Here is a 24,921-nt window from a genome sequence, read left to right as displayed (position 1 = left end):
GGGACGATTTCATATTTTACAGGACGGTTGGCAACCCTAGACGGTTTCTTGACTGCTACAGTTTTCTTATAAACAGGGTTTATGTCTCAAGGTAACCCAAGCCATGGCGCCAAAAGCGAAATACTATTGTCACATAGCCAGTTTTTCCACTAGTGTTTTAGTTACTTATTACAATGCTTATTGCTTACCTCACCTTTCAAACAAAGGCTGGGAGAAAGTGTTTGACACGGGGAGTAAAGATGGTCTGGATGTTTTAGTCTTACACGATGTGAAAGGAGACGCTTGTTTCTCACAGCCGAAGTAAAACAAATATTATAATATATACCCATCAAATGACCAACATGCAGGCACACGAACAAAACATTCAAAACATAGAAAAGTGTCAGATAGCCTTCGGCCTTCCTGGTCGGCCTTACTACAGCCACAGCACCGGGTATCTGATGTGCTTATGTTACCATGGTAACGCACAGAGGAAGTGACGTCCACACTGGTGACTTCACAGGGTGTTCAGAATGATGAAATTTTGTCGACTAAAGTTCCCTTCACTGAGAGCAGGGAGTAGGGAGCACCCTGTAAAGTACGCTTAGGAATGGAACACAGCTGTCCAAACTATATGGCCAAAAGGATGTGCAAAATGAACAGTGAAACACAGACTGCACTACAGCCTAATGCTTATGCAACGCAAGTTCTTATATGCTAAGCTGCTAACCTCATGCAATTTTTCAACTGGCTGCAGGGAAAATAAACATGAGTGAGTGACAGTTCTGTGGGTGGAATTAAAAATGCATGTGTAGATGTGTGTTAAAAAGTGATGCTTCAGCAGCCCCGACAGGGAGCGCTGTTTACTTTCTTGTCCTTTTATTTAGAAGGTGTGTGTGTGTGTGTGTGTGTGTGTGGCTGTGAGTGAATGTGGATCTACTTGTTACTGTGTGTTGGAATATGTGCATCTGCATATTTGTGTGTGCATGTGCATGTCCCTGAATTTTAAGCTGCATACCTGTGTACATATCTGAATGTGCAGTATGTGTACATGCATATGTGTGTGTGTGTGTTTGTGTGTCTGTGTGCATGTGTGCACCTGAATTTGAAGTGTGTGTGTGTGTGTGTTGTCATGTTACTACTGTGGTCGAGAAGTGCTATAATTCTAAGTTAACTCTACCGTCTTGCTCTCTTCCTCATAGATCTGATATTAACCTGATAAATCTTCCATGCTGCTACCTTCCGGTCCTCTCTTGCATCTGTTCTTAAAGGTGCTTATGCTCCCATGCTCACCTTCTCATTCTCTCTCTCTCTCTCTCTCTCTTTCCCCCTCTCCTCCTAACTCGAGCCAACACCTCCTGATTCATCTCTGGACTGACACTCGTTTGTTCTTCAGGATCTCACCAGGACATTTTACAATGGTTTATGTTGCTAACTCTATAAAAACTCTTTTGCTGTTAATAAACAGAGACTGTTTTGACGGACAACGTGTTTTTGTGAGTGACTGAGTCTCTCCTGGCACCTGAAAAGCTTAAAGCACAGCAACAGACCCAGCAACTCGCTTCCACTACGCAACTTTAAAACTTTAAAAATGCAAAACAAAATAACAAATCCGAAAACAAAATAAAAAACTGAAAATGAATTATTAAAACTGAAAACAAAAAAAAATATTCAAAAACAAAATAATGAATCAAAAAACACAACGACCAATCCAGAAACAATTCAGAAACAAAATAAGAAATCCAAAAACAAACTGAAAACAAAATAAAACTGGAAAAAAAATCTAAAAACAAAATACCAAATTAAGGCAAGATGATGACCTAGGCACACACAGTTGATGACCAAGACACTAACAGTTCACTCAGATACTGCGGCGCGAGACCATTTAATGCTTTATACGTCAATAGTATTATTTTAAAATCGATGCGAAATTTCACAGTGTGGATAAGATAGGGGTGATGTGCTCGGTTCTAGTGAGGACTCTCGCTGCTGCATTCTGGACTAACTGAAGCTTGCTTATGCACCTAGTTGAACAGCCAGACCGTTACAATAGTCCTAAAGGTGATAAGTGCTGTGGCTGTATAGTACTGTACTGTATTGTACTGTTGTGTTGTGGCTTATTTCATAAAGAATATTATAATCAATAAAGTCCTTAACATCACACAGAGATAGATCTAAAACAGTCCAGTAGAGGATAAAGAACCCATTTCTACTTTTGAAAAATAAGGGATGCCCTGACTGGAAAAGTCGATGTCAATACAAATGTTTCAATAATAATTTTGATGCTGATACTGATACCGATGTTTTTTTTTACTTTTATTTTATTTATTGAACCTTTTCGTGCCATGAAAACAAGTAAAAACTTCAAAAAAATGTAACTGCATTGGTTTAGTCTTTAAGCTTCCTATACTGGGACCTACTAAAGAAGAATTCAATACTTACATATCACAACAGAAATCTTTTTTGTGAAACATAAATTAAATTTTATCAAATGCAAAAGCCATTAAAACAACAAAATGCATAATTCTTGCTTTTAATACCTCCTCTTGAAGTGGAAGTACTGTACATCTCAGTAACTCTGACCTCACTCTGAAACACTGTACTGTATGTCATCATTGTTATTGAGGGAGGTATTATAGCACTTTCTATTGGATTTTTGGAACTACATCCAGGTAGACTACTAGACTAGACATTAGCCACTGGAAATTACTGTAACTAGTGTCTACCCTCCAAAGAGGGTGTGGGAGATAAACAGCAGATAAAGTAAAAATTAGACACCCAAGACTGAAGGAGTTTGCAAGTGGTCTGAAACTTGAAACCAGTAAATACTGAGAAGAATCTAAGGGTTGTACACTTCTTTAAAGAAAAAGATGAAGAAAAGTGAGGCAGCACATTATGTAGGGAAAAAGGGAATTTGATGACATGAAAAGATGAATAGGTACAAAAGAAATGGCACCTGATTTATGAAATCTGGGGAACAAAAAGCCTGGGAGTGGCAGACTCTGAGAGAAGACAAAGTTGCAGGAAATTTTCACTAAAGCAGGTTTGTCTGCAGGTATCAATACCAATCTTGATAAGAAACATTTTAATATGAATGACTTGTGAATCACACTAGTGTGACAGAGAACCAGCAAAACTGGGGCGCTGTATGCTAAGTAAACCTGGAGAAATGGTAAAATTCATCATCAATTTCCAAGGTAAAAGGAAGCAAGAAATTGTTAAGCCAGGGGACCATAGCAATACAAACAAAGCATTGTTTGTAAAGTAAAGAGTGTATCTTCTACTGTTTGTGTACAAAAGGTTTTAGCATCCATGGCATTTGCCTACAAGGAAGCTTCAGCTATAATTATGACCACACCTTCTACTATTTTATACCCAATAATCACTTATTACCAGAACGCATAAAATGTGCCACAATTTACTGGTAAACATACTTGAGCTGACAATCAAAAGGCGAGGCTTTGACAATAGAAATTATTTAAAAAAGGTGATCAGATTGGTTGTATAACCTGACCTGTTCTTTGAAGATTGTTCTTACATACAGTATAAGAGGTATGCAGTGGTTGATCAAGACACATGTACCAGTGGGTTTATTACGGTCCTATCTGAATACAGATTGCTGAAATTGGTAAGCGAAAACCTTTAAACCAATGGAGTTATGTCTGCAACATTTATTTAGGAATTTCTGACAAATTCCATGTATTATTGTCACATATCAATAAACGTTATTGGCTAGCAGTTGCAAAGAGATTACATGCTGTGGACCAAGCTGCAACCAGCCACTAGACATAAATCTGTATCTGAAATAATAATTGAAAACCAGATGCTACCCAGGTATACTGGCCTGTCAATTGGCCTACAACAGCAGGGCTAGTTTTTTGACAAGCACTCAGACTTGTTTCATAGCTTAGGGAATGTGGTAGCACCAGTGAAATTATTGCAGTTCCTTTGCTGAGTGGCCTACTCTGCATGCAGGGGTGTGGGGTGAGGGAGGGGCAAGGGGGGATTTGTGCGCTTGTTGAGTGTTAATGGGTGTATTAAACATCATTCGAATCTCACTTTGTTTGCAATCCACAGCTGACTCTTAACGCCCCAAAAAAAGTGAAAAATAAATGAACAAATAAATAATCTTTAGGAAAACAAGAGGGTCCTGCGCATCCTATAGTGCTTGGGCCCTAATTATCCTTCATTCCTAGTATTTATTGCATAGTGTGCACACCAGGATCAAGTTGTAAAAAAACCTAAAGCATTTCATCTAATAGGCAGGCACTAGTAATTTTGCCCAACTAATTTGGTTTGCACCAGGCTATACTGAGGACTGCTTATAATGGGGAGAAGTAAAAGTAAAACTCACAGTACATTAAATTATCAATAGGGAGGGATTTTGAGACATCAGCTGCTGTATGTAAGCTTGATCATGTCCAGTCTCAGCATCTTTGTTGGCATAAGAGTGTTTAAGTCAAGTCCTAAGTCAACAGAGTCTCCATGAGGAGAACAAGGCTTTAACAATGCCCAAATTGTACTGGCTAGATGACTGGGTTGGAGCATTTCCAAAACCACAGGTGTTATGAGGTGTTCCGGGTACGCCAAGGTTAGCGACTAGCAAAAATGCTCCAAGGAAGAATAACTGGTTTCCCAAAGGCTCACTGATACACATGAGAGCTTTTATAGCACTAAATGCTGAAAAAAAACGTTGACTGCTGGCTCTGATAGAAAGATGTCAAAACACACAGTTCATCACACTTTGCTGTGTATGTTGAGGTGTAGCTGCAGACCGGTCAGAGTGCTTATGCTGACCATGTCTACTACAGAAAGTTTCCACTATGGGCATCAGAACTTGACCAGTATTATACAGCCATAATAAAGGCTTAACCTCATGAGACCCCACTGTGCTTATTTAAGGACTGTTTATTTTCCTTTTATTAAATTGTGTTTATATCCTTGAGTCCTGGGGACCACAGGGATTTTACTCTTTTGTCTGTCTATCTATTAATCCATTCATCTACTCACTCTATCTATCTATCTATCTATCTATCTATCTATCTATCTATCCATCCATCCAATATGTGTAGAGAAAGGATGCCTACAATAATGTTTCTACATTCAAACTAATATTATTTAAAAAAAAGCAGTAAACAGTAATTAATGAAAAAAGTAAATAATTTCCTTCTGAGGGCTTTGTCGCACCTCCTTCTTTCTTCATTGAACGTCGCCCAGAAGTGTTCTCATTTTTTTCTTCCCTGAAAAGTTTGTTTACATAATACAGTATGCTGCTTTCTTTTTTGGCTTGCAGATATTTTTCTGTATTACCATTATTATTATTGCTGGAATAATATTAATAATAAAAATAATATTTTTGGAAATCAGAAAAGTATTTTTGTACAGACTTAAAAATGGGTAAAATAAACATGAAGGTAAAATAAACATGTATAACAAAAAACAAAAAAAGTGTGTCTAAGACTAACTGACTGTCTATCTAGTCAGCTCCATAATTATTGAAACTCTATCTATCTATCTATCTATCTTCAATATTTCCAATTAGTTTTACTGTAAACAAACAACATGCGGCAAATGTCTGTGGTATTCCTAGTGGGCGTGGCCAGTACGGCCTCTGATAGAGATTGGACAATAAAAACTCACCTTCTATTTCCCTGTGTAAGTCCCGCCCCCAAGAGATCCTGACCGACATGAAGCAAACATTGAAAGAAACAGAGCGCAAAAGTCTGGGTGCGTCATCATATAATCATTTATCGTTTACAGAAGAAACGGTTTTACAATAACTGTGGTGTTAAATAAAGAAAATCATAATTTTTAATGTTATGTTTAATGAAAGTATAAATACTTTTTCAGTGTAAGAGGACATTTTTTCACGGATTTACTGGAAGCGGAGATGCTGAGCAAATAAACGCTTGCGCGCGCTGCGGTACATGCGCTCAGGTCGCGCCGCGGAGACTCACAATGAGAGCGGTGTATTGGACGTTCCTGCTCCTCTCAGGTCAGTCTGGAGTTTCCAACCAGAAAGTTAATAAAAGTGTGCAGTAGTTGTCTTTGTATAACAACATTCGTTTAGAATAAAGAGTGACATTATTGGTCCTTATGGATGACGTTATTAATGAGATTATTATTAGTGTGCAAATTTATATTTCATAATAATAATAATAAACTTTTTTAATCATAGCATTATTCTGTGCATAATGTATAGGGCAGATATATAAAAAACTGTTATTAAAAATAAATTAGCACACTATTAAATTATTTACATATATATACACACAAACACATTTATATATACATATGTATGTATATACAGTTACACTTACATAAATATATATATAGTGTATATATATATATATATATATATATATATATATATATATATAAAACTTATTTTCCGCACCCCGACATGCACACATATACTCAGCAAAAAAAGAAACGTCCTTTGACTTTCAACTGGTTTTACTTTCAGTTAATGTGTAAATATTTGTATGAACACTAAAAGAGTCAACACCATAAGACATCAACTAAAAATGTTTCCCAATGTGTCCCTGAATGAAGGGAGGCTCAAAATCAAAAGTACCAGTCAGTATCTGGTGTGGCCACCAGCTGCTTGAAGTACTGCAGTGCATCTCCTCCTCATGGACTGCCTATTGCGGACAGTCTGAGCACTGATGGAGGGATTGTGTGTTCCTGGTGTGACTCGGGCAGTTGTTGTGGCCATCCTGTACCTGTCACGCAGGTGTAATATTCGGATGTACCCATTCTGTGCAGGTGTTGTTACACGTGGTCTTCCACTGCGAGGATGATCAGCTGTCCTTCCTGTCTCCCTGTAGCGCCGTCTTAGGCGTCTCACGGTGCGGACATGGCGATTTATCGCCCTAGCCACATCAGCGGTCCTCATGCCTTCCTGCAGCATGCCTAATGCACGTTCACGCAGATGAGCAGGGACCCTGGGCATCTTTCTTTGGGTGTTTTTCACAGTCGGTAGACAAGTCTCTTTAGTGTCCTGCATTTTTAGAACTGTGACCTTAAATGCCTACTTTCCGTAAGCTGTTAAGGTCTTAACGACCATTCCACAGGTGCATGTTAATTAATTGATTGTGGTTAATTGAACATGCATGGAAAACATTGTTTAAACCCTTTACAATGAAGATCTGTAAAGTTATTTGGATTTTTACAACATTATTGTTGAAATACACAGTCCTGAAAAAGGGACGTTTCTTTTTTTGCTGAGTATACAATATACCGGAATTTAGACATTTTATACATTTACTTACACACTGAAAATATTGTATATAATTGCACATATTAGTATCTTGTGTGTTGGCGTGTCTATTATTTGTACAATCCGCGCAAGCTACTTCCATGATTTGTTCATATCTACAAATGTTTGTAGGCATCATGAGCAATACTGATTATCACTTTGTTTGCTGCTTTTTGAATATTATAAATTTTATTAATTTTGTAAATTCACATTTTATAATAAAGTGTATAGTTCAACCATAAGGTCTGTTAGCAATCTTTGGGGGTCAGCCCATGTCTTCAAGGTATGTGTGAAATTCACCTCAGGGTGTGATAAGTCAGTGATGGGTGGTGGCTTAGACTATCTCTTCTGTCAAAAGTGGATCTCTCCAGTTTTACCAGTTTGGCCTTTTTTTCACTTATATTTTCATCTATCATACCGAGACCCATAAACTAGAAACAAACATTAAAAAGAAGGTGACCCCAGGAGACCAATGTTAATGACTAAACATCTTCACTGTGTATACAGTGCTCAGCATAAATGAGTACACCCCCTTTGAAATAACTAACGATTGAAAGCTCCCTGACTCCAGCAGCACTCATGCAGGCCCACAGTAGGACACTGTCACCACCATGTTACACTGTAGGAACCAGGCATTTTTCTTTGTACTCCTCACCTTTGTGATGCCCTGCAGTTTTAAAGCCATCTGTTCTTAAAAAAAAATTACATATGTCATCATTCTAGAGTACAGAGTCCCAGTAGTTTTCTTTTTCAGTATGGGCCCTGTCAAATTTTAGACATGCTTTTTTGTGCCTGGCCTTCAGGAGACACTTCCCTCTTGGACAATACCTATGCATGCCATTCCTCTGCAGTGTACACCATTTTGTGTCACTGGAAACAATCACCCTAGTTTGGCTTTCTACTTCTTTAGCTAACTGCAGTGAACTTGCAGGGTGGTTTTCTTCCACCCTTCTCATCAGAAGACGCTCCTGTTAAGGGTGTTAACTGCCGTAGACGGCCTGGACGTCTCTGTAAGATGGTGGCATTTCCATCTTTGTTAAATTTTTGTTTCATTTTGCTTCAGTATTCTGACTGATAAGTAAAGCTTTGCTGATCGTCTTGTAGCCTTTATCTTTCTTGTGTAAGTTTCCTGTAGTTGAATTCTTGTTAATTAGTATTTTGTTGTTTAAAATGTAGTTGTTTTTCAAGATTTTCATCGGGGTGTATACATTTTTGCAACATGGCCTTGAATGAATTTGTTAGGAAAAATTATTTTTGCTGTGTGGAAATTAACAAATCTTGTTTGCCATAAGTGCCTCGCATTTGTGGGAGTATCTAGTAGTATAGTGTTACGTAGAAAATGCTGATATTGAGAGGAAAGTAATGTTTTTCTGGTAATTCTGGTATAATCATTTATGCTGAGCACTGTATATATGTCATGTCGTGAACTAATGAGGGGCATGTGCCCAAACTTTTTCGCTCCTCCATCACTCTGGAGGCTCCGTGTTGAGGCGGCATTCCCTTTTGCAGATGTGTGAAGTGGTAGGGCTGCATGATTCAGCACGGCTGGAGCATATTTATAAATGGATGTACCCTGTGCTCCTGCCAGCATTACAATTGCACAAGTGATCATTGGAGTTTAAGGGTGTTGTCCAACACTTCAAAGGCGGAGCAGTGCAACACACTTCAGAAACTTCAAAGGCGAGTAAAGGAAGCGGGATCCTGGCCCGGTGCGGGCATTCCAGCATGTAAGCTGCACCTAAAGCATGTGCTGGCTCAGGCTAAGGCGCCCCCACCAAACACCCATGAGAAATAGGTGCTAGGTTCACCATGGGTACCAGGGTAGGCCGCCCGGACATTGGAGGTCGCACAGACTCACACCGAGGCTGCGCCAATGGATGGCTGAGTGGGGCCAGCTGGGCGCTTTAGCAAAAGAATGAGTTGAGCTGTGTTAAAGCACACTTGATGAAAAAGCCAGGACAAACCACTTTGCTGCTCTAAAGCCACACCAGTTTGAGCTCGCTGTGCATGCTACGCTTTTTGTGCACCAGCTGATACATGCACAGCTGCACTTCTCCCTGTCTCAGACCTTTTTCATCAGTGCCGCCACCATATCTGTTTGAGCCCAACGTCTAAAAGCACGAGGCAAAGTGTCACCCTGTCACCTGCTTGAGCACTGTCACCTGTCAGATGGAGGCCAAGGCACCTGTTTAATCTCAAAAGGCCATGGAGGGCTTACCATGGAGGGCCTAAAATGCCTACCGCAAATTGACATGCTAGAGCTCATAGCACAAGGGCAGTCGGATAATACAACGCTGTTTGACCTGCACAAACAGAATGCAGCTGGGAAAAAGAATGATGCCATGCACTCCGGGAACGTCACTGGCGGTGAAAGCTAGAAGCCGCATTTCGCGGCGTAAACGTATCTGTTAAGCGGCTGCCCGCGACCCAACGATGAGAGTCTGGTGTGACCGCGGCTGCTGCGTCGAAGGGCCATCAGTAGTCGTTGCACACGTAAACACTTTGCCACTCCATCATTGCACACGTTCGCCAGCCGAGTGCCCCTCTGTTAGCTGGGCACTGCCTGGACCTGCACGTGCAACCCTCACTTCTCTCCTTCCCCTCTTTTGCTTCCTCCCTTTTCAGTTACCTTCCCTTTTTTCATTTACCTTGTCCATAAGACCTTGCCTCGTGTCCGTGTTTGTGGTGGCATCAAAGCAGTTACAAAATACACACACAGATCATATGATTGTAGCAGGCCTTAGGTACTAGGCAAATACAACCTTAGACGAACAACAAAATAATAGAAATAGAATAATATAAATGAAGCCAAAAAGTAGTGCCCCCCCATGATTCAAAAGTTATTGCTTAGCAGCAATAACTTTAAGTAATCCTTTCCTGCCTCATTTTATCAGTTTCTCACATTGTTATGATCCTCTCTTCTTAACAGCATTGCTTCAGTTTTTTAAAGTTTTTAGGCATTTACTTATGCACAGTTCAATCATGGTCCCACCATAGCCTTTCAAGTAGGTTGAGGTCTGGACTTTGTTTATAAGCTGGTGATTTCTAATATGTTTTTACAATATCAAGTATATATATATATAGGGTTAAACTCATTAGGTTTATTAATTTTTACAAATGACTGTACAGTGAAGTTGTGAACACATTTACTGTATAAATAGATCTCGATGACTGAGAATCATTATCAAAAGTTAGATTAAAGTGTATATATTGTACGGCTCCCTGAGATTGTAATATATGTATGGATGTGCATCTGTTGCTCATAAGTAAAAAAAATATATATTAATTCATATTCACACCAGACTGGTTGTGTAATATGAGAGAAAGTTACAGAGAATAAACTAAACGACTAATTACACCTAATAGTTTTCTAATCTTTGAAACCTTGTTTGCTTGTTAGTCATTACGGCTTCACTGGCAGCCCAGCGGTCTGTGAGGAGTAAGAGAGGTATAGTTGAGCTTGGTGGCATCATAAAATGCAGCACAGGCAGGATGGCTTTATCCTATTTGTCGTATGGATGCTATTGTGGGCATGGAGGTAAAGGCTGGCCCAGAGACGACACAGACTGGTAAGACATTATATCAACAACTATTCTTATTGAACTGATGTTATATAGGCATGAGTGTTTTTTTTTGTTTGTTTTTTATATATATAAATGCGCACAACTACTTTTAAACTTGCTTTGTCATATACTGTAATTGAACAAGATGTCATCCTTGGGTGTGTTCTGAGCGTCTGAAAATAGGTCCACTGATCACACACCACATGCAAAACCCACATAAACCTAAACATTATATTTTAGTCTTGTTTTTTTATTTTTTCAGGAAAAAATATGATTTCAGAGCAGGAAAAAAATGACATCTATTCGCTCAGTGTATTTAGTGCTGCTCTTTGTACAAGTTGTTTATTTCTGCAACTCCCATGCACTTGTTTATAATATTTTTTTGTAAACTAGTTTGCAAATATTTAATGAATTCACAGGTGTTGCCACAAGCACGACTGTTGCTACGCTAACGCGGAAGCCGCAGGCTGCGAGACGATGACTGACGAGTATCTTTGGACTTGTAAAGACCAAGAGGTTGACTGTGGTATGTGTTACAGTAAATACGTTAAAACTAACTCCAGAATGTTAAACATCACAAGAGCTTCATAACTCGCTAAATCAAAAAGAACTTGTAGTGGAAGTGCATGAGGGAAGGAAAAATGTGCACCCTCGTTATGAGTAATTCCTACTGGTTTTCAGCTACACAGTGGATCCATTATAATAGAAGGGTGGGAAATGCAAGTCTGAACCTAAGTAGAGTTATTTAGTTCTCTCAGTCATGATATTTTAAGCCTGTACAGACCACAGTAATTGCAGGCACAAGTGCAGAGAAAAAAAACGCAAATACATGGTGAAAGTAGTGAAGGAAGTTTATAATGTAGTTAAATCCTTAAAAAGCAGCCTCTTAGCCACATTTTAAAATGTTTATCACTGCTAAAAATGCTTTCTCATTTTTTGTATACTCACTCTCCTAAAGTATAAAAGAAGCTAAGTAATTTTAATGTTTTAGCAACTTGTAGTCCAACTTTGCTTTTAGACTCTAAATATGGGTAAGAATAAACTAATACTGTATAACCAGTGAACAGGATATAGATTCATAATGTTCCTAAGAATACAGATTTTAAAGAAACATTTGCTGATTTGTTTTATTGTGACTTCTTTCCAGATTCCATCACTGATCAGTGTGAGAAAATGCTCTGCCAGTGTGACAGTGAAGCAGGCCAGTGCCTTAGAAATGCCCCTTACAACAAGAAATATGCCTTGTGGCCAAACTTTCTATGCGGGTCTATCTATCCTACCTGCAATATATACTAATCTGTTTTATTGTAAATTTCCTCCTATTTTTCTTTTGTTTGATTTATGGTTATTTTCTGTCATATACATCGTTGTCTTTTGACGAGTGACAAATTAAATAAAAATGGTGGCTCTGTTAAACTGTTTGTCATACATGTTCCTGGTATTGTTTATGCTTACTTGTTCTCAATTCCCCACAGTATAAAATTTAATCTGACCTTGTCTGTGTTAAAACATTTCAGTCCTCATGTTTCATTCCAGGCTGACAATGTGTCCATGTGTCCATTCATCACACCGACTATCCTATTGTCCTAAAGACCATTCCAGGGAGCATAGGGCACAAGGAGAACACCAGAAGGCACTCCCACAACCAGTTATGCACTATGGGCACTGGGAGGTAAACTGGAGTACCCAGAGGAAGCTCACCACAAAGCAAGGCAAATCCCAGAGTTGAGATTTGAACCTTTCAACTTAATGCAACTTTCATGCATTAATAGTGAGACTCATACAGTCACTCATCTTCACGCGCTCTAATGCCACACTTTAAAGTTTTATAGCATGCCAGCAGATCATGTCGCAGGAAGCACTGACCTTCTTAAAACCTTCATAAGACAGGTCTTGGGTTAGGCTGGTGGGGGCTGGTGCTATCCTGACCACATGCATTACCATGTCTGCAATTTGATCATGCACAGCAGGTTGGAACAAAGAGCGAAAGTGAAGTTTTGTGTCAAACTGGGCTGCCACAGAGTGGCATTATTGTCATTTCAACCATAACAGAAACTAACAAGCTAGGTGGTCTAGTGGTTAGCACTGTTGCCTTGCACCTCCAGGGTCCGGCTTTTCTGCGTGCATGGAGTTTGCATGTTCTCCCCGTGCTTGGTGGGTTTCCTCCTACAGTCCAAAGACATGTAGGTCAGGTTAATTGGTTCCTCAAATTGCCCATAGTGTTCGAGTGTGTTTATGTCTTTGTGCCCTGTGATGGTGTACCCTGCCCTAAGTCTTCTGGGATAAGCTCCAGGCTCCCCGTGACCCTGAATACAGGATTAAGCAGTAATGACAATGAGTGAGTGAGTGAGTGAGTAACAAGCTAGGGCACTTAATTAATTGACTATCTAAGACAAACCAAATTTACACTATAAATTATAAAAAAATATTACTATACAAAACATTACTATACAAAAAAACACAAGACAATATAAAGTGCACATGCAAATGCAACACAACATGAACGAAGACAGAGATTCACAATCATGCAGTCATGCACAATCCCACTTTATATTCGGTTTATGCTGGGGGATTTCTCTATTCTACAATTTATAATATCTTCTCTCTTTTATCTTTGCTACTCTCATACATTCTCTTTGTTTTATGGCTCCTCCATGACTGGTGCATTTTACATAATATTGTATGTTTTGTTTTATTCTTTCTTAATGATGTTTGTTGGCCCCTTTATGTTCTTATGAATGTAAATAGTAATACATTGTTTTGTGTATAATTAAACTTTGCAAACATGCAAACATTGTAATATTCTCTATCCTGTATGTAAATTGTTTTACTGCCCTAAAGGCTGTCATAGTGGGGATGGGAGGGAGTGGGACTGACTACCCAGGGCCCTTATAATTAGAGGGCCCTTGTAAGTCTCGAATTAAATATGAGAGCTGTGTCGGAAAGGAAGGGTCCCAATGAGACCCCTTTGTATAAGGCTCCGAATTCTAGGGCTCCATCCCTGCTGCCCTACAGTTGGTGGTGTGGCTGGTGTGTAAGGTAAGCCATATTCCTATTTTTGTTTTGGACAATATTTCAAATGCAGATGGAGAAAATACTGTTACATGCATCTGTTGTTTTACTTTAACACAGCAATGCTAAAATATACAAAACCTGGTGGCTTGGCAAAATATTTTTTCATATTTAAAAATGTTCCGTCTTTTAATTTACCACCACACAAATGGTACTGTAATCAGCCACTAGAGGTCCTCAGAGACATCCTGGCTTTGCGTTTGATTCCCAGTTCGCGTACAGTATAATGTTATTGGTCCACTGATTGGATTGGCAATGTTAAGCATATGATTTAAAGAAAAATAGTTAGATAAAGTCAGGTACAGGGACTCAAATAAAAAACGAGAGAAAGTCTGGCTCTTTGAAGAAATGTTGGTGTGTAGGAACAATGCTGCTACCATAATCCAAATCAAGTCCTTAATCCAAGTCTGTATACATTTTTGGGCCATTCAATAGACAATTGGATGAAACTTCTGAATATGACATTAGCTAATTAACAACAGTCAGTTTGCTATTTTATGGTCATCTGTTCCTAAACATCACTCTCACTTATCTTCTATACCGCTTTATCCTGTATTCAGGGTCGCGGGGACCTGGAGCCTATCCCAGGAGGCTTAGGGCACACGGCAGGGTACACCCTGGACAGGGTGCCAATCCATCGCAGGGCACACACACATGCACACACTCACACACTTATTCACACACTACGGGCAATTTGGGAATGCAATTAACCTTACCTACATGTCTTTGGAATGTGGGAGGAAACCGGAGTACCCGGAGGAAACTGTTCCTAAACATTTCTTGCAAAAATAGTATTATGAGCATTGGCAAAAACCCATCGAGCACCATGATGAAACTGACTCTCATAAGGCGATTCCAGGGAAACAGAGAAGTCCATTAAAAATACCAGTCTCAAAAATCAGGCACCTCCGATTAGAGGCATTTTGACCTACAGAACTAGAACAGAAGTAGCTGACACATTTCAGTATTACAGTACCTGTTCAAAGAGATTATCACATATTTGCATGCCTTCAGCATTGTTTTGCAATGTACAAAAAAATAAATAAAAATAAAAAAATTGGAAAGACTGGGCAATTAGAAGGTGCCCAAATATTTGACTGGTACTAGATATATATAACATATGTAATATATAATTTAAAAAATCCAGGAAGATCACATTGCAGGATTTTTAATGAATTAATTGGTCAATTCCTCGGTAAAATAAGTATTTGGTCACCTACAAACAAGCAAGATTTTTGGCTCTCACAGACCTGTAACTTCTTTTTTAAGAGGCTCATCTGTCTTCCACTCGTTACCTGTATTAATGGCATCTGTTATCAGTATAAAAGACACCTGTCCACAAGCTCAAACAGTCACACTCCAAACTCCACTATGGCCAAGACCAAAGAGATGTCAAAGGACACCAGAAACAAAACTGTAGACCTGCACCAGGCTGGGAAGACTGAATAGGTAAGCAGCTTGGTGTGAAGTGAATAACTGTGGGAGCAATTATTAGAAAATGGAAGACATACAAGACCACTGATAATCTCCCTTGATCTGGGGCTCCACATAAGATCTTACACCGTGGGGACAAAAAGATTACAAGAACTATGAGCAAAAATCCCAGAATACCCCACGGGGGGACCTAGTGAATAACCTGCAGAGAGCTGGGACCAAAGTAACAAAGGCTACCATCAGTAACACACTGCACCGCCAGGGACTCAAATCCTGCAGTGCCAGACGTGTCCCCCTGCTTAAGCCAGTACATGTCCAGGCCCGTCTGAAGTTTGCTAGACAGCATTTGGATGATCCAGGATAGAATTGGGGGAATGTCATATGGTCAGATGAAACCAAAATAGGACTTCGTGTTTGGAGGAGAAAGAATGCTGAAAATGTTTTTTTTTCCCAACATTTCTTTTATTTTTGTGAAGCTGCTATAAGACAATGACCATTGTTAAAAGCGCTATACAAATAAAAAAATAATTGAATTGAATACTATGATCTGATGCTTATGCATATGCATTGTGTGTTGGTTTTGTTACTTAGTTATTTAAAATATTCTTTTTGTAGAAAGCTAATTTACTTTGGTTGTGCAGGACCTCATGTACAGTCTCTTTCCTCAAGCAACACACATTATAACCACTAGATGGTGCCTGCCCTTTAAAGAAATCAGGTGCCAATCAACATATTGAGATTTCCATCAACATATATTTAAGAATTCATATTCAGATTTTTTTATATTCTCATGTTTTTTATTCATTCAGTATGTTCAAACTTTTCATTTAATATGTTCCAAGTTTATAATAAATATATTGCGATAAATATATTGCAATGAATATATTCAGACAGTTCAGTCAATATATAGAGACTTTTCATTGAATATTCTCATGTTTTTTATTCATTCAATATATTTGGACTTTTCATTCCAAGTTTTAATTCAATATTTTCAGTTTTCAATCAAAATATTTAGAGTTTTCAATCAATATATTTAGAGTTTTCAATATACTCAATATAGTTCAATATGTTCAGGAATGAATTCCATATTTTTATTATATTACTTTTTATTCAATATTCTTTTGTTTTTCATTAATTGAATATATTTAGACTTTTCATTCAATATATTCCGAATTCATTCTATACATTCTGACTCTTCATTCAATACATTCCAAGTTTTCAATAGATATATTTCTTATCGACTTTTTATTCAATATATTCAGAGGTTTCTTATAATGTATCTGACTTTTCATTTATTATTCTTATATTTTTCATTCATTTAATATATTCTGACTTTGAACAGTTTAAAAAGCTACAATTCCAGGGTTTTCAGAATGTCTGGAGCACATCAGCTTGATTTGGCACCAAATCCAACTGGCCAAGAGTGAGAAGAGTGATGCATGTTGTCTTCCTTGAACTTGAGGAAGCTGTCTGAAAGCGATGTCCGTGTGCTAACCCTCATTGTATCCAAAAAAACATAAAACCACAGCTGCCCAAATTTAAATTTTTAGGTCTACAGCAATCATAAGCATTTCACCTACAGTACTATATAATACTATGTATGACTGTGTATGTGACAATACATTTTTTTATTTAAATTTAATTCTTACTCTTCAGCCGCCGGCTCTGCCGTTTGTTGTATGTTGCCAAAGAAGCCTGGGCTCGTCACCAGACTCGTCAGGTCGTAAAAGAGAATATTATATTATATTAATAGCACTTTGTTAATACTAATATAAACAAGGTGCTCCCTATATGACAGCAACACATGCAGAAGGTGCAAGGAATGTCACACACAGTCTGTAGAAGTGTACCTACAGTAAAGACAAGCCAGCGCAACCATGCGAGTTCAAGGTGGGTTACTGCGTATTGGTGCTCTTTTCCAGTGTTACCTGCCAGGGACCCTTCACTGTTGTGGAACGAGTCAGGTCAGTGAACTACAGACTACAACAGCCGGGTATGTGTAAGAGCACAGAACTATATCACATGAACTTCCTTAAATGGTGCTTCGAACCTATACCTCACTCCTCAGCTCTTCTCTCTCTGCCACAGAGCAAAGCCACAATCTTGTTCATTGAGAGGATCACCAAAACAAAAACAGGATCTGAGCAAACTCGTGGATCAGTTTAAGAATGAGACAGATCTTGGCATAAAGCTGGAGTTGGGAACAGGCAGTGGGTCAAAGCTGGAGCTTGGAACAGCAATGCCTCCTTTTGAGGAATGCTTGGTGCTGGCTCAACATCTAGCAAACCAAATTGTGGTTTGGTTTCATGATGGCCATAAAGCCGGGAGGTGGCAATAAAACTGTGTCCCCAAAACCAAGTGGTGGTAGCAGCATGGTGTCCCTGAAACTCGGTTATGGCAGCAGCCGTGTATCTCTAAAGCCTGGAGCTGGTGCCAACAGTGGGTCCCTGAAGCAGGGGGTTGTTAAAAAACCCTGATCTCCTTGCTCACTGGCTAGGCGGCCGCGGAAATAGGCACGGCTAGTGAGCCATTACGTTAATGATCCCGGGCTTCTCCTGCCCATGTTCCCAGCAGAGAATAGCCCCCAGTTGCTGGACGTCAGCAAGGACTCCCGTCCGAGGCCGCGCCCACAGAGTGAGCTGGGAGGGGTTGGTCTGGCCATCCCCTGAGAGCAGAGCTAGCATGAGCTAACTGAGCAGGGGCTGCCACACTGCCCACTGCCACCGTTTACCAGCCTGTGCCCGCATGCCAACGGGGCACTGCCCACCAGATCTGTACGTGCACAACATTCCTTCCCTTTTTTTCCATCCTCCCCCCTTTAACCCTTCCCCCGCATTTTTCCTTAAATAAATTACCCATTTTCACGTAAAAAACCTTGCCTCGTGTCCGTGCTTTATGGTGGCGCCCATGCACAAAGGGTCGAACCCGTTACAGTGCTTAATAATTCGAAAAAACATAATTATGGGGTAACATAATTTTATTTTTGTACTGTATTTGTAGGTGTGACTTATTATGGAAATACAATTACAATCAGTAAAGTCAAACGTCAAGTCAATGAGATAAAATTGAACAGTCCACTAAGCACAAATAACCCATTTTGGTTATATAAAATGATGCCCTAACTGTGATACTGGTACCAGTGTTTTTTGTTGTTGTTTTTATCACACCTTTTTGTGCTCGGGAAACACAGATCTAAAGTCTTTAAACTCTTTATCATATGATTTTTAAATGAGCACAAATGTAATTATTTAAATGTATTATTACCACCAATCTTGATATAAAACTTTTTAATATACAAATAAAAGTAAATAAAAGCAAAATATTGTTAATCAAAGGATCATAGCAATTCAATGACTGCACTGTTCTTAATGTCCCTAAGTCATTCAACAGAGCTGGTTAATATGAATGTTACCCTAAGCGCCTGGCCATATCTGCATATCTGTGTGTACAGGTGTTCCTAATAAGGCCTCACATCTTCATGGGTAAAGGTATAAATCTTGCCTCCAGTTTTTTTGGTTTTGCAGTTGGGAAGATCATGTTTTATGTGTTTCATTCATGGGCTCTTGTTTATATAGCATTTGCCCACAAGGAAGCTTTAAACAAGTAAACTTCGGCTATAATTATAACCACACCTGCTACTATTTAATACTTAAAGAGTACACAAGTCTGATCCTTAAATCATCACGCTATTACAAAGACATTTCCTGGCAGTATCAGTTACATCTGTTTGCACAATGACTTCACAATGGGAATTCCTGATAAAATCAAATAATTATTTTTTAATTATTTATGTTGCTCTAGCCCTTTCAGCTTAAACCAGTCTGGCCATTTTCCTCTGACCTCTTTTATTAAGAAGTGTAGGGCACGTAGTGGGTCAGGTAATCAAGGACACAGAGAGACAGAGCTGCGGTGCAAAGCCGTGCGGCATTTTATTTTAGTGAACGTGCAGATTGGCAGAACACACAGTTAATGGTATGTGTCAGCGGTGTCAAGTGCCAGGGCCTGAATTAGACAGTGGGGTGTGTATCCGCGCTTGTGCGGGCCGGCGGGGTTCAATGGCTCGGTCGGGGCGGATGAGCTTCGAGTCGCTGTAGAGCGGCCGGTGCGTAGTGGTCCTCTCACCGGCGTGTACACAGCTAAGGATTCGTGTAAGTCTGAGTCTGTGGGAAGAGGAAAGTAACATAAGCTACTTGCATACATTCTTTTTTACTCACTGGCCTGCGATGTCGCGTTCCTTTTATAGGGTGCAGTCGACTGGTAGATGGTGAGGGATTCGCTGCCGTTGCGGGGTTGCGAGTGAGTGATGGTGTTATTTATTTACGCCTTTTGTGCTGTCCGAAGTGCTGAACCCGTATCTCCTGCCCTTCCCGTGGAATGAGATCAAAGCTGGGTTTTTAAAGGGTGCACTGGCTATGAGCCCATCGCCACAGCACCCCCTTTGAGCTCGTCCTTAGAGATGCAACGAATGCGTGAGCTCTGGACAGTCCGTCTTCATTTCCATGCTAAGGTACTTTCCTGTGTTGTATTGAGAAGGAGAAATCTTGTAGTAAGATAAAAACAGCTTGTTATGCAAGTGCTCTTGCCAACCATTGGAGAGAAGTATGATCAGTGATTAACGTGAAATGCAGTCCGGCTAAATAGTACTTCAGCTCCTCTACAGACCATTTAATGGCAAGGGCCTCTCACTCTATCGTAGCGGATTTCTGTTCTATTGGTGAAGGTTTTCTACTCACAAACAAGATGGGGTGTTCTTCTCTTTCAAAATCCTGTGACAGGACGGCTCTGAGCCCCGTTTCTGATGCATCTGTGTGCAGCATAAATGGTTTGTCGAAGACGGGTTTTTGGAGGACCGTCTATAGTAACTGGCTAGCCCCAAAAAAGCATGTACTGTTCTTTTTTTATGTTGACTGCGGGTACTTATGTACTGCCTCGACTTCTGTTGCAGCTTTAAGAGACCGATCCGATTTCCCAGGTATTGTGCCTCAGAAAACATTGTTTGGGGTTCGCGGTCAAGCCGGCTTGACTCAGTTCCCGTAGGACTTCCGCGAGGTGGTGCAGGTGTTCATCCCAGGTGCATGAATGACCATGTCATCCAGATACGCGGCAGTAACACCACATCCATCAGGTGCTGGAAGGAGCTCAAACTGTAAATACTGATATGTATTTATTCTTTATTGTCTTCTCCTTCACTAATGCTACTTCTTTAACTGTGCTTTCTTTATTCAGTATTATTATTATTATTATTATTATTAGTAGTAGTGCTCTGAATTTATTATTTTTGTTTTTATTCTTATTAATAATGTAACGCACCCGCATGTGTGTGCAAAAAGATGAAGTAATAATACAAACATGTATGATATGTTAGCCTAAAACGATATTGTTTTATTGTGTTTATGCGCTTTAAATATACACTAAACAATAAACACTGCCTTGTGCAAAGTGAAGGTAAGTTGCGCATGCAGCTTTTTGATCAAAAGGCTGACAAACGCGTTTGCAGATATGAGCAGATTTATCGATAAAACTACAGACATGAAATGAAACAAACACAAAAATATATGCTACTCGCTGAATACAGTGCGACAGCATGCAGATTCCCCGAGCTTTGACTGCGCTTTCTCCATTCATTAGTAAAAATGCTGGGTTTCTGTAAACACGTCGTTGGGTTGTTTTCGCTGAGTCAAAATTCTGTGTTATTTCGGGTACTTTAATCACACTGTTGGGTTGCTTTTGCTCTGAATACTTAAAGGGCTGCATGATTAAACTCAATGCAAAAAACGGAAAAAGAAACTTCTTCGTTTCCTCCCTTTTGTATATTCAGCAAACCCATGGGTGAACACGATGATTTAAGAATTTAATTAAAAACACAAATATATATTGTGGCGCGGGCGGGGCGGTGCAGTCTCGTGTGAATGTATTGCTCATGCTATACAGTGCTGTGTGAAATAAAGTACTCCCAGCCACTGCATTGGGCAGCCATTAAGCTCACTTGTCTCTCCAACATCCTTTCTGGCGGTAAAACGCTACATTGGTGTCAGAAGTGGGATGGAGAATTACAAGTTTGAGCGCACTATCGAGGACCTACAGAAGATCCAAGTAGGCCGCCAAGTAGCAGCGCAACTAAGGAGGAAGAAAGAACATTTTCCTGACGGAGCCAGTGCGAGCAAAGCGGAGTTGCGAAATGAATATTCCGGCACTGGATCTCGAGACGGAAGCGGATCCTGGAACGGACTTATCAAGAGTCCCAGCGCCGGAGCAAGCTACAGCTTCGTGCGCCGGCAGCCGGTAAGCTTCCTACCTTCCCTCCTACAACGGCGTCGTGGAACCCTACACCTTCTTTGCTTAAGTGGAGCTAGCCGCCCACTTTGCGAGCTGGTCCCCGGGGGAACCAGCCATCAGAGTAGCATTTTCGCTGGAGGGTGATGCACTCCGGGCGCTGGAAGACCTTAGGGCCGATGAGCGGAAGGACTCGGCAAAGCTACCTCGTAGAAAAGCTCGCTCGTCGTGCATTTCTCCGAGGACTCCGACTGCCGCGGCTCCGCGCGCACATCTGGTTAGCGGCACCAGCTTCCCTTTCTGAGGCGCTGCGCGAGGCAGAGCGTGATGAACCCATAATTGTAGTGGAGTAATAGTAGGTAAGCGTATTCATTCTCATGAAGTCTTTGTGTAAGGGCCATATTTCGTTCTTGTGATTTGTTGTTGTGTTTATTTCATTTTAATTTATTGGTTAAGCATTAAGCATTATGTCTGTTAGTTAAGCATTATACATTAAGTCAATTAAGTTTATTAGTTTAAGCATTTAGTATTATACTCGTAAGTTGTATTGTGACATCATTTCATAAGTTGTTCTGTGACATCATCACTTAGTTGTGTAGCTGCATGTCTATCTAGGTTGCTAATACCCAAACCACAACCGCACGTGTTAGTATAACTATATATAGTATAACTATAAACATCCTGTAGCAGAAAGAGCGAGTATACTGAGTCAAACACAGACCAACACTTTGAAGTTGTTCCTTCACGAATTCTCGGATATTTTCGCGGTAGATGAGCGCGAGTGCACCCATACCAATTTTTTCGATCGGGCAAGGGCTATGGCAATTTGGGTGCATGCCTTTCAGCCTATATAATGCTCCAGCTACTTTTGAACGGTTGATGGAGAAAGTGCTGGCAGATATTCCTCGCAGCTGTTGTGTTATCTACCTGGATGATTTGCTGGTGCACAGGAAGGAGTTTGAGGGTGCCCTAGCTAACCTACGAGAGGTATTTCTGGCCCAAGAAGTGGCAGCTGTTGCGGCAAGAGACCGTTTTTCTGGTTCACATAATTAGTGGCCAAGGGATTGCTACCGATTCAGCCAAAATCTCTGCGGTACAGAATTGGCCGGGCTAACGAAAAAGAGCCAGAGGAATTACTGCGTCATGCGGCGCAAGCTCTTAAACATTTCCGGGTGTATTTATACGGGCAACTGTTCTTGCTGCAGACCGATCACGCTTTGCTGGTTTGGCTGCTCAGTTTTAAAGCGAATGCTTTCAAGCTGCTGGTGCCACGGCGACCTCTGCACGGCAAGGAAGGGCCCCAACCAGCGCTCGTGGGCACCGCTGCAGGAATTTCGGGGGGGGGCACCTATGGAGCGAGGTGGAATGTAGATTACTTCACGAAATGGCCGGAGGCGTTTGCTGATCCTGACCAGAGTGCTTCTACCATGGCTCGAGTACTGGTGGATGAGGTGTTCAGCTGATTCAGCGCCCCGGAGCAGTTACACAGCGATCAGGGGCGAAATTTCGAGGTGGAGGTGTTTGCGGCAGTGTGCGAGCACCTCGGGGTAAAAAAGACCCGCACCACGCCCCTTCATCCTCAAAGTGACGGCCTCATGGACGGCCTCATCCTCAAAGTGTCACCCAAGCTTATGTCCCACTGGGTGGGCCCCTGTATGGTAATTACTCAGCTCTCTGATGTCATTTATCGGGTGCGTTTAGCAGGGCGGGCGCAAGTGGTTGTGCTCCACCGAGACCGTCTTGCTCCCTATGAGCCGCACAATGTTTGCGCTCCTTCCTCCCCCACAAAAGGACTCGGGCGTTCACAACGCCAGCGCCTTCACGCCTCTGGGACTGAGAGAGTCACGGTAACGCCGTTGTAGACCATCATGCTTTGCGGGGGGTTGTTCTATGCGTTCACCCTGTTGGGAAGGGTGTTTGGATTAGTGGCTTCGGCCAGGTTTGTGTGTTAGAGTGTGTGACCTGTTGAATGTGCTCCGGTTCATGCTAAGGCTGAATTGGGTCTGGGTCTCGTGCGAATGTGTTGATCATGCTATACAGTGCTGTGTGAAATAAAGTACTCCCAGCCATTGCATTGGGCAGCAATTAAGCTCACTCGTCTCTCCAACATCCTTTCCGGCGGTAAAACGCTACAATATCTAAGTTCCATTTTAATTCAAATCCAACATTTTAATGGTTAGTGATTGGTGCATGGGCGTCAACTCGCACGTTCTGTAATATTCCATTGTCATTCATACTGCCATTGTTTTAAAGCCCTTTACTAAAGCATTCTCTGGTTAGTAAGTAAGTAGGTAAGTAAGCAAAAAAAAGAGAAATGAATAAATAGCTTTGTATAGATATAGAATATATAGAGAGATAAATAACAGAGAAAGTATAATACGACTGTCCATACAGTAAATAAAAAAAAATGTATCAAATCCAACTATTAAGTCTGATTCATTTGCTTTCATTAACCATTTATAAAAAAAAAGATGGCGCCGTTGAGGTTGGCTGCCATCACGACTGCTCCGACCACCTTTTCTTTGTTTTTGTTTTTTAAGTTAGTTTTTAGCGTTTTAAAACCAGTAAAATTACCACCATTGAGTACATTAGTTATGATAGAGACACCCTTGTTTCTCTATCATAACTAATGTACTCAATTCAACGTTTTAACTCTGAATCCGAGCTGGCCGAGTGAGATCCTGAGGAAGAACAATGAACGCAACAACATTTTTTATCTATTTTAGGCAGAGACATCTGCTCCGTCTTCTTAATTCATCTAAAACACCCCTACAGTATTTGCCAACAGCGCACACAGTTTGATAAATTCACACCTATCGTGAATGAAAGGTGAGAAGGAATTCCACAGAATCTTCTAGCACAATGCTTGCTCTGAAGGACTTTACTTGACAATAATATAGAATATAAGGGCCTGTCCACACGGAGACGCGTTTCGCTGTATATGTATACATTTTTTATTGTATTGGCGTTTCGTCCACACGGATCCAGCATTTTAGGAGACTGAAACCGCTATTTTTTGAAACCGGGTCCCAAAGTGGATAAATCTGAAAACGCCACCCTTGCGTCTTCGTGTGTACGGCCAATCCGTATATTTTGTGAAACGATGATGTCATCACATCACGTGTCGGCTGCGTCACACGTAACAGCAACAACAATAATGGCGGACAACATGATTGTGTTTGTGTTGCTACAAAGCTTGCTAGCTTTATTACAGCAAAATCTATTGCTTCTATGCAGCTGTTATGAGCAACAAGCGATAATGGACAACACGATCTTGGTTCGTATACAGCGCGCAAGGTAATGCGCATGCTCAAAGTCTTCTTCTCCGTGTATAGTGTA

General features: G+C 40.6%; 1 protein-coding gene across 2 annotated transcripts; it reads left to right on the top strand.

The window, feature by feature from the left end:
• Positions 1–5,649: 5,649 nt before the first annotated feature.
• On the top strand, positions 5,650–12,219 carry LOC128519373 (phospholipase A2-like). Of its 2 annotated transcripts, XM_053493085.1 has the most exons (5): positions 5,650–5,706; positions 5,830–5,974; positions 10,641–10,809; positions 11,223–11,329; positions 11,951–12,219. In XM_053493085.1, exons 2-5 carry the CDS (start codon positions 5,938–5,940, stop codon positions 12,097–12,099), a joined length of 462 nt encoding a protein of 153 aa, XP_053349060.1. In that variant the 5' UTR covers positions 5,650–5,706; positions 5,830–5,937; the 3' UTR covers positions 12,100–12,219. The 2 variants fall into 2 exon arrangements, with proteins under 2 accessions (XP_053349060.1, XP_053349059.1); XM_053493084.1 differs by having other exon boundaries at positions 5,701–5,974.
• The last annotated feature ends 12,702 nt before the right edge of the window (positions 12,220–24,921 follow it).

The sequence above is a fragment of the Clarias gariepinus genome, chromosome 3 (genome assembly GCF_024256425.1).
Source record: "Clarias gariepinus isolate MV-2021 ecotype Netherlands chromosome 3, CGAR_prim_01v2, whole genome shotgun sequence".
In the NCBI taxonomy this organism is placed as follows: domain Eukaryota; kingdom Metazoa; phylum Chordata; class Actinopteri; order Siluriformes; family Clariidae; genus Clarias; species Clarias gariepinus.
Note: the sequence above shows the minus strand (reverse complement) of the source record. Positions and strands in the feature narration are given on the sequence as shown.